At 23.7% G+C, this 16,651-nt stretch overlaps 1 protein-coding gene across 1 annotated transcript; it reads right to left on the bottom strand.

Moving 5' to 3' along the window:
* Window positions 1–1,277: 1,277 nt before the first annotated feature.
* Window positions 1,278–16,132, bottom strand: LOC145829825 (protein NipSnap homolog 3A-like). The gene is made up of 8 exons (XM_082937695.1): window positions 16,062–16,132; window positions 14,794–14,883; window positions 13,342–13,468; window positions 6,852–7,010; window positions 4,979–5,044; window positions 4,375–4,467; window positions 2,655–2,738; window positions 1,278–1,402 (listed from the first exon to the last, which is right to left on the bottom strand). Exons 1-8 carry the CDS (start codon window positions 16,098–16,100, stop codon window positions 1,332–1,334), a joined length of 729 nt encoding a protein of 242 aa, XP_082793821.1. The 5' UTR covers window positions 16,101–16,132; the 3' UTR covers window positions 1,278–1,331.
* Between the last annotated feature and the right edge of the window lie 519 nt (window positions 16,133–16,651).

The raw sequence follows: 16,651 nt of genomic DNA, 5'->3' as shown, positions 1-16,651 counted from the left end.
TTAAACAGAAATCGTTAGTTACTCTCCCCTATTCAACGATAAACTTTACGCGAAAGACAATTAAAAAAAGCTGACCTAAAAAGTTTACCCGAGCGACAATGTAAGCCACAATGCTTCACCACCAAGTAGTGTTTTCAGTGTGGTAACGGCTGATGTGAAAGTATAAGAACATCATTTGAATCGGCCATACTCTAGCTTTAGATATAACAGGTAGATGAGGACTTTTTGAGATATTGACCAGCTCTACGCATTGTTAAGTCTTTTACGTCAAGTATGATGTTAACTTTTTATCGATTAAAAGCAGTATGACATGTAAGTGTATCCTTTCTTCAACTCAAACTTGTACCTTCGTTTCTGTGCTGTACAGCTTTCTCCTCATAATAAAGCAAAGTTTCCGAGATTATAAAAACCTTTGTTGCGCAGCTGGTCAGCTCTATTAGTCTTAAGGGTACGTTACAAGGCACAACTTATAGAGGCTTAAAAAAAATAAAATCTAATGTTTTCAAATTTGATAAATTTATCGAAGTTAACTGCTTGTTGTAGCGATTTGCGCTATTCTAACATAAAAATACTGAAATAATAAAAATAAGAAAATTTGTTGTAGAAGACCAAAGAACACAAACTAAACTTTAATGTTCGTTTTTCTGTGTACCTAAATTTGTGAAGCTATTATTTTCAACTGCTTAATATACCTTTAAAACTTTTAATTAAAACAATTGAGGGGTCAGAATACCTTTTGCTTGACAGAAAATCACCAAGGGTCGTATGATTTAAACTTAACTTTAAACTCCTATCAAAAATATCTGAAACTGGTAATCAAAAATTAGTTTGGTATAAAAGTTTGACATGAAAATCCCAAAGGCCGTTGCCTATCTCTATTTTCAAAATTTAACCTTAAATTCATAAAAAAAAAAGTTTTATAAAAAAATGTAAAGGAAACAAGAACAATTATCTTGATTTTAAAAACCGTGACGGCCCGTGTTAAGTTTTATTTGTTTTAAAGCTAATTTATATAACTTTTACTGCATTTGTGTTGAATTACCAATTATTTAAAACTTGGTTAATCTAGAAGTTGTAAATTTATTATTTTTATATTTTGATAGTCTTGGTCTATTATTACTGATAAAGTGCAAAATATTACAATTAGTTAAATTTAGAAAAAAATCCATTTAAAACGACACTGTTTTGAAACGAAGTTTTGTTCTAAAAAGTTAGGTCCAAATGACAACTGTGATTTTGGCTTATTTTGTTGAAACTATTCTGATTTAGCGAAAATACAAAGAATTTACACAAGTTTATTATCAAAAATAATTTTATCCAATCACAGATGGTTATTTCAGTTTGGACCAATTGCAGGGCAGAAGAACCATTGTGTCATGTGACTTGCATGCTTCTGTGAAGTCTGTTAAGACAAATATAATAATTAGTTACATTATTGTTTACTTTTTTTTCAGAACTAAATTTAGAGTATTAAAGATTAATGAGAGAATTTGAAATTCAAAGTTCTTTATTTAACACTGTGTTTCATGCTTTAATGAGTATTTAAGTATTAGTTTTAGACAAAGCTTAACATATGTCGATTTTTTTTCAATGACAGGAGATGAAACTGTTAAATACCAAAGTTGTTTTAAATTTTAATGTTTCTTGTTTTAAAAACGTAAAATTTAAATTAAAAGTTGAATAAAAACTATTGTTATTTATGCTTAGTAAACATACAAAGTTTTTTAAGATTATGTTTTTTATAAAAAATTATGTTTATAGATATTTAATCTAAAAATAAAATATATCTGGTTAAAAATATAAAACTTAAATAAAATAGGTTAATAACTTAATTAAATCATGTTAAGTTTATAAATTTTATCGTGTAATTAAGTAGTTTGTTGCATAAATTGTTAAATTAGAAACTATTTTAAATAATTATATAGTTGTATAAAATATTGTAAATTAGGTTTTACTGAACAAAATTGATTTTCTTAATAAAATTAACATTTTTAATATTCATTAACTTATTAAGCTTAACACAAATCAGACTTTATTAATATATTTGTTTAGCAATAAATATTAAAAAACCAATTTCATTTGTTGGCAAATTATTTAAAAAGCTTAAAGTTATTTAAGTCTGATAAACACTTAATTTTTTATATTTTTTCAAAAATAATAAATAGCGTAAAAATTTTATTTTCTAATCACGTTATTGCGGAGTTTTGGGATATTTTTTTATAGATGTTTATAAAATGAAGTGAGATAAATATATCATAAACTAAAAAACAATAAAATAAAGTAAGTTTTTAAACACACTTAGCTAAATCTTTACCTTAATTTTTTATTAGAATTGTTTTATTGTTATGAGCTGTTTTTGCTTATAATAAATTAAGAATTTGCAGCTTTAAAGTTAATTGCTAATAATAATTGTTTTAATTTTGTTGCAAATGAAATAGTTATAAAACAGTAAAGTAACTTGAAAATGGTTTTTAAAGTTAAATTGTTTTACAAAATCAATAAATATACTTTAAATTATAGTATTGAAAGTATAAGTTTTTATAACTAAGAAATAAATAAAAAAAATAAATTGGAATTACTTTTACATAAAGTATACGTTTAGAGAAGACTTAGATCAAACATTATTTAAATAAAAATGTCAAATAAAAGCTTACTTTTGAACTGATCACATCTATCCACTAGGTTCTGTTTGACGAAACTTCTAGTTTTGAAATCATCATATCTCAGCATAATGTAAACTGTAAAATAAATTATAATCATGTAATATAAACGAGTAACAATAATGTAAACTGTAGAATGAGTTACTATGTAAAAAATATACCAACTAGTATTTTATAAAACTAAAACTTTAATAATGTTTTAAACTAAATTTAACAGCAAGTAGAGTGTTAAAAAACTCAGCTATTTCAATAGAAAGTTTAGTTGAATTCTCGTGCCACATAATTACTATGTAGACAATGACCAACAATTTCACTAATTAAACAAATCGTGTGGTTTACCATAAAAACAATAAGAATAAATTGTAATGTTTAACAGTCTAAATCAATATAAAACTAATTGTTAGTTTATAACTTTTTTCTTTTGATATGAATCTACGCTAGTTTTCAAACATTTTGAAGTAAAACTCAAAGTTCAATAAAATTACTCAACTTTATTTACTTAAAACATCATCAAAAAAAAAGTTTTACAAAGCCAAACTTTAAAAAAACCTACGTATAAAAATTGATAGCAAGTAAATATTCAAATGTTTTTACTTAAGAAAATTAAAAAAAAAATATTTATTCTATTATAAAAGTTTTCTTTTTTTTCTACAAAAATAAATAAAAAGTAAACAAATATAAGTTATATAAAAAATATTTATTCATGCTCCATGCACCTTCCAAACTAGTGGGAAAAAAAAACTGTTAAGTTTTAATAACTGCAAATATCTTTAATTTCAAACTTTAATTGTATATACAGTAACCTCTCGGATCTTTACGCACTCGTGACGTTACGCTTTCTCGTTTAGTTACGCATTTCAGAATTCTGTAAAATTCAGAAAAAAAAAATTAATTATTATTGATCAAATTAGGTTTAATGTATATTTTTGAAATAAAATATGTTTTTGAATGCTAACACACCTCTCTATATCTTTTGACTTTGTAAATTTATGTTCCTTGACTAATTGATAAACATTTAGTTATAGCTCAGTATATCAGAAATTTTGTTAATAATAACAGATAAATTTTTATACTTTTGTTCAAAAGAAGAAATCCCATTACAGCACCAAATGCATATTTTAAGCAATACAATGCATACAATAAGAATTAAATCAAAATTCTGAAATAAACATGACTGTGTTTACTAATGAAAGTATAATGAAATAATGAGAGTTTAAAACACAAAGAAATAATACAGCAGTCTTGCCCTATATATTAATAAACACAATTTTATAATTGTAAAGAAATGCTTAATTATAAATTGAATTTGCTAAGTATAATATAATATAAATGTCACATATAAATAAAGATAATTCCTACTTATTATTAAAATAGTAAAATTATTTCTACTCGTATTATTAACATTATTTTATATAAATTCAAATATATTTTTTAATATATGTATAGTTTTATCTGTTGTTTTCATATTTATAAATGAAGTAAACAAATAGTCAAAAGTGGGAAAGTTCCCAGTCTGCTTTTAACTAGAAGCAATATCAAAAAACAGCAATTATAGTTAGTATATTTGGTACCTCTCGTTTCTTTACGATCTCTCATATCTTTACGCACTTTTTCTGTGGACACAATGTGCGTAAATAAGCGCGAGAGGTTACTGTAATTTTAAAGTTAAAAGAAAAATGAATAATTTACAAAATAATTTTACATTAAAACATACCCCCATTAGTGTTACCAATATCATTGATCCAAGCTCCAACTATTTTGTTTGAACCTACTTCCTTCATACAAGTCAGATACTCAGTTATTGCATCTAAGAAAATATATTGATTGTATAAGTATTACCTAGGTATGATTGTTATTTGTATTCAATACTTATCATTTTCCTTACTTATTAGTTGTTAAACTTTGTACACAGAAAGATATTTAACAATATGATGACTAATTGTAGTTTAAATGCAAAACAAAAGTAATAACACGTAAACGTTATATATAAAAGCATTATAATGTAAATTACAAGTGTATTTAAATACCTTATAATTTTTGTACAAAGTGTTTAAAATTTAACTTTAAGAATAAATTTTACAATAGTTATGGCAAAAAAAAATTACTACGTTATTTTCTATAAGTAATTTATAGTATAATTATAACTTATTAACTACAAATAAGTAGAGTAATTGACTCAGTTTTAATTAACGTATTCCTTTGAATCTTTTTTTAATTTTTTATAATACCATTTTAAAATTCTAATAATAAGTCTTAACTAAGTCTAAACTTATCAAAAATCACAGTTAAACTATACAAACTTATTTTTTACAACTAACTTTTTAAATCAGCATCTTTTTCCATATCCAATGTGTGAAGCTCATAAATTCCATTCTTTTTTATATCTTTAAAACATTTAGTTTAAAAAAAGCTTTTTTTTTTCATTTAAAATAGTTTTGTAAAACTTGTTACTATCATATCTTAAGTTTAATGTACTTACTTTAATTTGTTGGATATTTTCATTTTAACAAACAAATTAAATTCATAACATTCGGTAAATTGACAAAAAAATTTAAAAGTGTATTTTTACTGTTAAAACTTAATCAGACAAAAAACAATAACTATTTATAGAAAAATTATAAACATTATCACAGCAGAAACTAAATACTCAATATAAACTATACTTTTTAAACGTTGTACGAAATAACAAAAAAATATTTAAAATACATTTTGATATGATTAAAATTTAAATACAGTTATGAGTAATTATCGAGAATTAAACAGATATAATTGAGAATTGAAACATTTTTTTTCGTGACTCACTTTTATAACTATCTATGCAAAGGAGAATAAGTTTATAACCTTATACCTACTTAGGCTTATAAACTACTATGTAACTATATTGACTAAATGTTAATAAAAAGATTTCAAACTAAAACACCTTTGAAAATATCTACCATTTTCAAAGGTAATCAAAGTACAGTAACCTCTCGCTTATTTACGCATATTGTGTTAACAGAAAAAGTGCGTAAAGATACGAGAGATCGTAAAGATACGAGAGGTATGAAATATACTTACTGTAATGGCTGTTTTTTAATATTGCTTCTAGTTAAATGCATACTGAAGACTTGGCCACTTTTAACAAATTGTTTACTTGGTTTATAAATATGAAAATAAAAAATAAAACTATACATACATTAAAAACAAAGGACTATATAAAACAAAAATACTTGTAGAAAAATTTTACTAATTTTAATAATAATAACAAAAAATTGAGATTTGTGTTAATTGTAAGCTCTATATTTATTAAGTATCGCTGCTACTTTTTGATAGGAGGTTTTATTATATTTCTTTTTTAGATGTTTATTTTTATATAGGGTAAGAGTGCTATTCTTTTATTAGTTAACACAGTCATTTTTCTTTCAAAATTTTAATTTAATCTCTTCCTGTTAACACAATATTTTTTATATACTTAAATATAACTAAATGTTTATAAATTAGTCAGGAACACATCTAAAGATATAGAGGGGTGAGTTAGCATGTAAAAACATATTTTAAATTAAAAACATACAATAAACCTACTTTGTGCAATATTTAAAAAAATTAAAAATTTTGTTTTTTGATATTTATAGAATTCTCAAATGCGTAACTAAACGAGGGTGCATAACGTCACGAGTGCGTAAAGATGCGAGAGGTTACTGTAATTAATATTTTATTTGAACACATTATTTTCACAAAATACTTAAAACTACTTTGTTGTTATATTTAGCTTTAGAAACATCAACAAAAAAATAAATAAAATACAAACATAATCAAAATTATTTTAATTTATCACTGAAATCATCTGTGAATTTCAATTCATCAACCAATAAGGAATATCCATTGTATAAATAAATGTTATCATTACTTATTATTATTTAAAACAATCCAACCATTCATAGCAAAAACGTTTCTACCCAATCAGGCGTGTGAATTGTATAATTAATTGTAAAAAATATCAAGATATTCAAAACAACCAGTCTTATATCCTTAAAACTTTTTACCCAATCAGGCTAATTCATTGTATTATTATTATTTATTATTAAATAGTTCTTAATTAAAACCAACCAGTTATAATGTCAGTGAAACTCACCAAGATATGAATCATAAACCATAAGTCAAGCATACGCAATTTAACATTTTAAAAACAAAATCAAGTAAAAATAAACTGACCACTCATATCGTCTGCGAAACTTTCCAGCCAATCAGGTTGATGCATTGTGTTGTTTTCCTGCAATGAAAGACAGTTCATAGCGCGTGGTATGAAGTCAGTCGACCATGTCTTATCTTGTATAAGTTCGCCTCTAATGTCAGCACGCTCGTCCAAACTGTCTGTAAGTTTATTTGGTTAGTTTATTTTATAAGCTTTTTATTTTTTAAAAACTTATAATAAATAACTTTTTTGATAAAGAATGTAACATAAAAATGATAGGAAAAAACAATGTTTTTAATAAAAAGCATATGCACAAATCTAAAAATATATCTTTAAATAAAAGCTTTAGTATTTTTATTGTAATTGGTATATAATATGATTCACTCAAGTAGTAGCTAAATGTTAAAATCAACTAATAAAGGACATTAAAAAATTGTCCACTATGTTGAAAATCTGTGTTCACTAAATCAAAATGTAAGAACTAATTAAATCTTTTGAATTATAAACGAAAATAGTTAACATTTTAAAGTTAACTTATTCCTATATACTTTATTTGAAAAAAAAAATTATTTACAAACATAACAGTTTAGTACTTGAAAAAAACTTTTACACATATATTATTCTTAGAATCATAAATAAGTATAATTATAAGTGAGATTTCAATAAAATTTGTGAGTACACATCGTTTGAGAAGTTTTTTTGTAAACTTTAATATATTAAAAAAAACACAAAACAAAAAAAATATGGTGTTGTAATAGGCAAGTAAGTATTTTATAATTAATTACAACAAAACTAAAGGTTGTTAACTTTAAAAAATAATTAATTAACAATTTCAACCATTGTGTACTTGTGTTTTAGATTTTGATATTAATTGAGTTTGCATTTTAGCACAGTAGTGTTAAAAATTGTTTACTGTTAATAAACTAGTAAGATTAATTAAAACAAACAAACTACTTACACGAAGCATTAATCTTAAAAACACACTAAAATAATAAAAAAATATGTGAAATTTTTCATATGCCTGTTATCTAAATATGTCTTTTTGTATTGATGAATTATTGTAAACCAGGGTTTCCCAAAGTGGGCCATGAGCAGCAAAGGTTCGAAAGGGGGGTCATGAGGAAATAATTTGAAACTTACAATAGATATTTTTGAGTTGATGATGGAGAGCAATAAAAAAACAAGGTCTTAGGCGTTTTTATTGTACTTTTTTAGATATCTTATCAGAGGGGGCCAATCTTTCAAAAGGGCCTTTTTAAAAAAGTTTGGGAAAGCCTGTTCTAAATAAAAAAAGGCTTTTAACTTTTTTTTTTACCAAATAAAATGATCAGACAATGCTATACCTAAAATTAAAAAACTATACAAGCTTACTTAAACGCTTGAATTAGATTTGGGCTTTATAAATTTATTCTACCTATTTTCAAGTTTAGCTACTTAATAAAAATCTTTATCGTAACAAATAATAATTTAGCATTTTAACGTTTGTAAAACCCTAATACTTTAACAAAAAATCTAAATGAACTAAAATTTGAGAAAAGTTGCTTTTTGAAGACAAAGAAAATTAAGAGAAACAAATGTTAATCAAATATTTATGAGTCAATCATAATGCAAAACAAAAATTAGATAACAAATATAAAATTGCTAAGTGAACAACTGCATATTTGAAACAAAAACCAGTAAATTAATATATATACTTGAATATACAGCCAAAAAAAAATTAAATAATTAAAGTTACAAACATTAAAAAAAATGTTAGCAACAAAGCACCATACTTATAACTTTACATACATATTTATACACTTATAACTTTACAAAAAACAAATCATTCATAAAAGACAAAAAGTATAATAAACATTTTGGTAGAACGTATAGAGACCACATTAACAATAAAAATCATACTTACAAGTATATTATGTCAACCTAGAAGTACATATATAATATTTATAGTTTTGAAAACGAATATAATAATATTCGAAATATATGAATTGAAAATATATCATAAATGCAGCTAATGTAAGAAACTGTGATTTATTGTATAATTAAATATATAATCAATCAAGTTAACAAGTTAACAATTAAACAACTCAACTTTAAAAGACAAGCACAGCAAAGTATCATGTTACAAAATACCCACTACTAAATTCCGCAAAGTATTGTATTAACTTCAAATCAACATGTGCATTTTTGCAACAGATATATGTTATGTTACTGCATGTAAATGCAGCATTTCTTAATATATGAACGATTTAACATCTATAACATCAAAAATAATTATAAAACAGCTTACAATATTGCCATGTAAATTCAAATATTCAAGTAAAAAGTCATGTAAAAGTTTTAATTACGTGTACTTAGATAAATAAAAAATAGCCGATAAAAAAAACAAACATTTACAAAAACTCTTAGAGATATACATTTACATGTAAATACAGCAATTCTTTATTGAATACGAACGCGCTTTCAATTGAAATATACTGGATTGAATTGATGTTTAAACATTAAATTTGTTTTATGTACCAATAAACACATATGATGTCAAAAAAGAGCTTACAAAATGTCCATAAAATATCAAATATTTAAGTCATAAAGTCATGTATAAACTAAAATTACATCTACTCTATCCAAAAATATGTTTAGGCAAGCTAGAAAGAATTAACAAAAATGTTTCATGTAAATTTTAATTAAAATAAAAACTAGATTTAGCTGAGCTAATAAAAACATTTACAAATATTGTAAGAAATATATCTTCATGTAAATATAGTAATTTATCATACAGTGATACAGCTTTATTGAATAGGAACGTGCTTTCAATTGAAATATATCAGATCGAAATGTTGTGTAAATACTAAATTCAAGTGTTTTCTATACAAACAAGTTTAACGCAGGTTTGTTTTGTTAACGCTGTACAGCTTGCTTATAAAAAAATCGCATTTATCTATTTTATATGAATCTAAACTTTAAACTCTAGTTTTTTTTTACATTTTATCAATTTATGATAGAATATTTGTGAGAACAAGCTATAAAAATATTTCTACATTATTGATAATTACACAAATATTAAGTCTAACTTAAAAAAGTATTAGAATTATCATATAACTTGATTTTTGGTCACACGAAAATTCAAATTAAACTATTACATTTGATATATCATATATATACTTTGTATCATGTTACTGGAAATAAAATACTTTTTTGTTTATTTCTATGATTAAAAAAGTATAAGCATAGTATTATTTAACACATATTTGTTACTATACTGATCAAATTATGTAATTAAGTCTTACTTGAACAAAACTTGAGATTAAGACTAATTAACTTTTGTTTAAATGGTGTATTGTTACTATTTTAATTGCAACATTCAATATAATGTTACAATTTTAGTAAATTTTATACCAATAATAATTTTAAATAGTTAAATTGAAAATTTTTAAAAAAATTGACGTCTATTTTTTGTATTTTTTTATAGTAGAAACATTTTTTATTAATTAAACAGATACATTTATCACAAGAAAAGTATTTTTAAAACAATTATGTGTTACTAATTTATAATTTAAAAAAAATAAAAATGCAAACACCTAATTACTTAATTTGTATAAATTCCAATAGGATTTTTTCGAAATTTTTTTTTATCTCGTGCTAAAATACCCTTTCAACCTTACAAAACCGGTTTTACGACTACTTAAAAGTTTTACAATAAGTTTGTCACAAGACTGCTTGCTTCAATACATGTTGCAATTTTTTAATTATTGCTTAATGTACTCAATTGTGCAATAAAGTTATATAAAGTTTAAAAGTTGTGTAAAAAACTAATGAAATCATTCTAAAGCATATTAAACTTTACACTTTGTTCAGCAACTTATATTTGTAAAACTGCTTTTATAAATTTTCACAAACGTTTTCATTGCTCGTGACGAAAAAACCCCCCTTCAACCACACAAATCGGTTTTCAACTACTTAAAGCTTTATAAGCAGCTTTGTCATAAGACTGCTCACTGTTTAACAATTTAAATACAGCTTGAAAACTTTAAATTATGTAATAAAACCACTTAAAGTTGTAAAGTTTGAGTAGTTTATATTAGAAACAAAAACTATTTATATATGCAAGATAATATAAAGTTCAAAATATTTAATAAAGACTAACTAACTTTAAATTTAGTTTCAACTTCATATAAAAATGATATAGTGTTGTAAGGTATTATTGTAATATTTACTTTTGAAACGTTTTATAATAATGATTTTATCATGTTAAATTAAGTTTTATAATATTTTATTCAAATGTCAACATATACCATTCATACAATAATAAACTTTTCTAGCTTTATAAGCAACTTTGTCACAAACTGTTTTATTTACTTTGCAATAAACTGCTAGTTTATGTTTACTGTAAATATAATAAAATAATCTTATTTTGTGTTTAGTTGTTACTTTGATAATATCAAGTGTTATAGATTATCTCTGCTAAAAAGTTTTTTTTCTATCATTGTAGAAAATAAAGTTTTTCATAATTTTTTTTAAGGTGTACAATTGGAAAAATAGAAAATACTTTAAAAAATTATAATAGAAAACAGAAAATAAATAAAAAGCATGCTTTCAATTTTGTTGAAGCAATTTGAAATCAGATTGTCAAATATTCTTATCTTACTACTATTTCAAAAGTTAGTTATTATACAGTAAAAATGGAACAAACTTGAAAATATAAATACATAAACAAAATCTGCACAACTTTTAAACGTTCAATAACTAATATTCTAATGCGCACATACTTTTCAACCATAAAACAAATTGGGTACAGGCTTAGTGATTTTAAAGCATTAAAAATCAGTAACAATATAAGTTTTGTTACCACAAATGAAATAGCTTTAAAACCTTTCAGAAAAGCTTTGAAGCTCTTCTTCTAGTAAGTAATAAGAGATTGTGGACATATTTTTATAATCTTGTTATATCACTTTATAAAATTATAGTATCATTAAATTGTACAACGAAAATGAAATTATTTAAAGTAACCACATTATCAATGTTTTGTTATGTAATAAATAAAACTGTGTTTAAATAAAAAGTATAAAAAATTATATAAATTTAATTTTTTTAATATTTTCATATCCATAAAAACTATAAACACCCCAAGCTATTTAGCAAAAATCAAGTATTAAATTAAATTAATTAAATTTCATAAGCTTGCCAAAGTTGTAAAGGTTGTGGTTTTTTAACATTGAAAACAAATGTTTATAACTTTTAATACTGTAAACAGCATGTACTAAACAAATATTACAAACAAATACTCGTGATTAGTTAAAACTAAGCAGTATTGTTGCTTCAGCTAATGTAATATAGGAAAGTGAATATTATAATTAAAAACAGGACAAATTATAGAAAGTGACAAAAAATTTAAAACAAAAACACTATTTTTTTTCAGTTGACTGAAATTTGAGAAACACACATTTAGTTTTGCTGAAAATACTTTGCTCATATATTATGTTTGCAACATAAACTTTATAACAGAACAAACCAAACTCCAAGAAAATCAAAAGAATTAAGTATGTAAAAAAATCATAAAACATAACATCAAGTATTCAAACTTCATGCTTACATTAGATCCGAAATTTTATTTTAAACAAATCCGACTATACTTACAAATGCTGACAAGCTTGTTAGTTCAAACTTTGAACTAACAAACAAGAAAACCAAATTATATCAGTACAGTGCTTATTCACTTATCTGGACTTCACTTATCCGGACGCTCACATATCCCGACAGTTTCAGTCAGAAGAAAATTCAAAAAAATGTCATTAGTAAACTCAAAAATTCGTTCAAAAAGTTTCGCAACTTTTTGAATTCCATGAGTTTCTGCTGAAAAACGTGGAAAAACTATAAAACAAACGTCTATTATTTAAACTTCCAATAAAAAATAGTTTGTTAGGAGTGATATGTTTCCATTAAATTGACTGTAAACTTAGTCAAAGTTTCCCGTTTTCTTTCTGTCTGATTTTTAAATTAAAAAAAAGTCTTTCGTTTCATTTAAAGAGAAAAGGTTACATTATTTTTGTTTTAAAAGATAAACTTAATTTATATTTTCTCTAAAACAAAAATTAATATCTTTTTTAAATTAATAGTTAAGGCAGGTGGAATTACAAATGGTGAATTTTACTTGCTTGAACCGTAAAAAATGTATATAGTTGCAGAGGGTTATTAAGTCTAATGTTTTTCTACCATAGAAAAAATAAGTTAATTAACCTTAAGTTTAGCTTTTATTGTTTATCATTTTAATCTTGCAATTATTATGTATTTGTTTTTACCATAACACTCTTATTATGCATTGCATTATATGCAGCAGTTATATTATTATATGAAATAAATTATTTTTGTAGTTATCCGGATTTTTAGTTATCCGAACATGTTCACAGAAAAATCTTGCCTAACGTGTCCGGATAAGTGAATAAGCACTGTACAATAAGTTATAAATAAACCACATTTTTATTTAATTAAAAACCATAGTTCTAAAACACAACTGACCATACTCCCAAATGCTGACGAGCTTGTTAATAGCTGTGCCAAACTCTGCTTTCCAGAACCCAGTGGCCGGTGAGTACTTGTACCTTGTTTCAATGTGCTTTGTGAACAGCTTCTCTATTGTCCCTACCTACGTTGCAAAAATTATTTATGAGAAAATGACTCGCTTATATCATGCAGAAAAAATAAAATTATAAAACTATAACTCTTTGAACTTCTTATTTATTACACTGTTTCGTTTTGTATAAAATACAGCCATGCCAAATAATAAAATTTTATGAGACTTAAAAAAATATAAGTTTGTTCTTTTATCTGTTTTATTATGCAGTCTTGTTAATAGTAATTATAAACTCTTAACTTTTCATTGAAATATTAATGAAAATAAAACTCCTGGTTTGTAGTCATGTAGTTCATTACCATACAAATATACATTATAGCTTATGGCAACTTTAAGTTAAAATTTTATACATCTATATACCTTTTTAAAAATATGAAATCCCTATTAGTTATAAGAAAGTAAATTTTTTTTTTTAGAAATGTAAAATATTTAAATACACTAAAAATGTTATGTATAATAATTTATGGTTTTGTTGTTGGTAAACTTATTTTTTTCTTATTGGTCAACATAATATATTAAAGTCTACAGAATCAACTTCATGAAATTCTAAAATAACTATAAAAAAAAATGTGGTAATAATAAAACACACATATGTTTTAATTGATAAACAAATGTTTATTTTCTTTTAATTCATTTGGTAGTAAAAAACAGCCTTATACAAAGTCTGCTTGTTTCTCCAATTTATATTTCTTATCACATAAATTGATTGGCTCATATCATATCTATTTTATGTAAAACTTGTACTAAGTCAAAACTTTGTATTTGCTATGCTTTTTTTTTTTGAAAACCTTACATGCTGAACTTAGTGGTAAAAAATTGTTTAACTTTTAGTTTTTATTTACCTTGTTTTAATAAAAACTATTTTGTTAGTTTCAGAAATGATTGTAAAACATTTTGCTTTAACTTATTTTGCAACAACTACTTTTACAACTTCATATACTTGGATCTTTAAATGTACAATGTACATAGCTAAGTGTTAGAAAACAATCACTTTTAAATATTTAAAGATTTTACATTTCAAAGCACAATCAGTATAATATTCATCATTTAATGAGTAAATGATTTTATTTTTTATGTCTTGAAACTTTTGTTTAACTGTTTAATGATTTTACTGGTTAGTTTTTGAATAGGTACAAAACTAGGTTCATTTTTTTATTATTATAACATTATACTTAAAATTAATTAGCTTCATTTAAATATAAACAATTTAAATTACTTTTTAAATTAATTAAAAACTTTAATAATTTAGTTTGGTATTTTTACTGAAATTTCAGTACTCAAGTTGACAAAACTTGAAAAAATTTAAATTCAATTTTATTTGTATTTTATTTACAAACCTTGTCTGGTTTCACAGTGTACTGTCTGAGTTCAGCAACTTTTCCTGGTCTGGCTGGGGTAGTGCTGAGGTGTCTTGCAAAAAATACTGGCTTTTGAATTTTCACAATAATTAAAACAATGGATAAAATAAGTACATTTTAAACTTTGTTATGCAGTTAAGTTTAAGATTATTTGAAAACTGTACAGCTTTTAAACCAGATTTTATTGCAAGAAGATAAATGAAACACATTGATTTTGTACTATCTTTTAAGCATAAATTATAACTAATTTTAACTAGGGTTTTCTTTTGTAGTTTAACTTAAGTTTGTTGATATAAACTATTTTTAACATAGTAAAAATCTTATTGGTTTTGAAGTTGTTAAATACTTCCTTAAAATAAACAAACATTTTTTGTTTAATATGCTAGAGGTTTGGAAGTTTAAAAAAATAATCAGTTATTGCTGTTGTATTTTTGATATGAACATTTTGATATGTATATTTAAGTTTTTAAATAACTTCTATAGATAATATTTTTAAACTTATTTTTTAACTTTTTATTTATACTCAGCTAAGTTTGTTGTAAAAAATAAATTCGCTCTTGCTTCAATTCTTTGTTGGTGGCCCTTGTTAAATTTAAATGTTAAGGTTCTAATATAAAAACTAAAAAAAAGACCATAGTTCATTAAAAGTATTTTAGTATCAGTTAACATTTTTGATACAATTAAACTTTGTACTGTGATACTGGCTGTTAATGTGTGTTTATGATTTTAGTTAATCAGGCAGGAAGTACACAGACACATAATAAACATGTTTTGCTGGTTTAAAATTTACACATGTAATCTGAAAAAATATGTGTTGTTTAGTTAATCTTCAAAACCCACCTATTTTTTTATTTAAATAATTTAAAAATATTAAATCTACTAATATTATAAGATGTCAATTAAAAAAAAATATAAATAACCAACCTACACTTACACAGTTGTTTTAACTAACAAAAATGTTTTGAGATTATAACTTGAATATATTTGAAATAACAAATTCAGTTATAGATAGAGATAATTTGATTTCATCAAATAACTAATTTAAAGTGCATTTTCTTCTCTTTAATGCTATTTAAATAAACAGTTACAAAATTTAATTAACTCATTTTTATTCGGATTTTGTAATAAAACATACAAAACATATACAAAAAATATAACATAAATAACTACAACAAATTTTAATAAATGCTATAAGAAGAAATAATAGAAATTAGCTATTATTGTTATTAAATGAAATAGAAACTAACAATTTTTCTTGTAATTTGTCTAGTTAGCTCCATCATCATTTGTTTTTATAAAAATACTATATTTAAACAGCTGGCTTTTATACAGCATTAAAAACCAACACAATGATGATTACAATAAGTCATATATGAGTCATAGTATTTCAATTTTGTATTTACACTAGTGTTCATAAATTTTTCAAAATTTAAAATATTTTAAGCTCTTGTTGTTATTAGTAAAATAAATTAAATGAAAAAATTAATATTGTTGTTAACAATTTTGTATTTTTTTTTTCTAAATATAATCAAATTTCAATACGAACCTTTTACTTGGTAAGAACACCGTCACCATCACTACATTATCAGCTCTACAGTCCATTCAATCTAAAAATTTCTACTTCACTCTGAACTACAAAGCAACATGGCAAGAACACTAAAACTTAAGTTGAAGTAGAAACATAAATATTGTTTTTAATATTAACAAACTTAATTAAAAATTTTAGTTATATTTTAGGTTTTATACAAATTAATGTGATTCAGGGTTGCCACTCTTTGAGCCAAAAAATCTTCCCTGAGTGACCAAAAATTTGCCTGAGTTTCCCTGAGTATTTTTC

The sequence above is a fragment of the Thalia democratica genome, chromosome 2, assembly GCF_965202585.1.
Source record: "Thalia democratica chromosome 2, ktThaDemo2.hap1.1, whole genome shotgun sequence".
In the NCBI taxonomy this organism is placed as follows: Eukaryota; Metazoa; Chordata; class Thaliacea; order Salpida; family Salpidae; genus Thalia; species Thalia democratica.
This window is presented reverse-complemented; position numbering and strand designations above follow the sequence as displayed.

Bases quoted from the DNA above. Each gene is read 5' to 3' on its own strand.
- LOC145829825 (XM_082937695.1), bottom strand. From the start codon at position 16,100: ATGATGATGGAGCTAACTAGACAAATTACAAGAAAAATT. The intron at 5,045-6,851 runs GTCAGTTTATTT...AATGTTTTAAAG, and splicing joins TTTCGCAGACGATATGAGTG to ATATAAAAAAGAATGGAATT. The intron at 2,739-4,374 runs GTATGTTTTAAT...TTTATTTTACAG, and splicing joins TATTGGTAACACTAATGGGG to TTTACATTATGCTGAGATAT.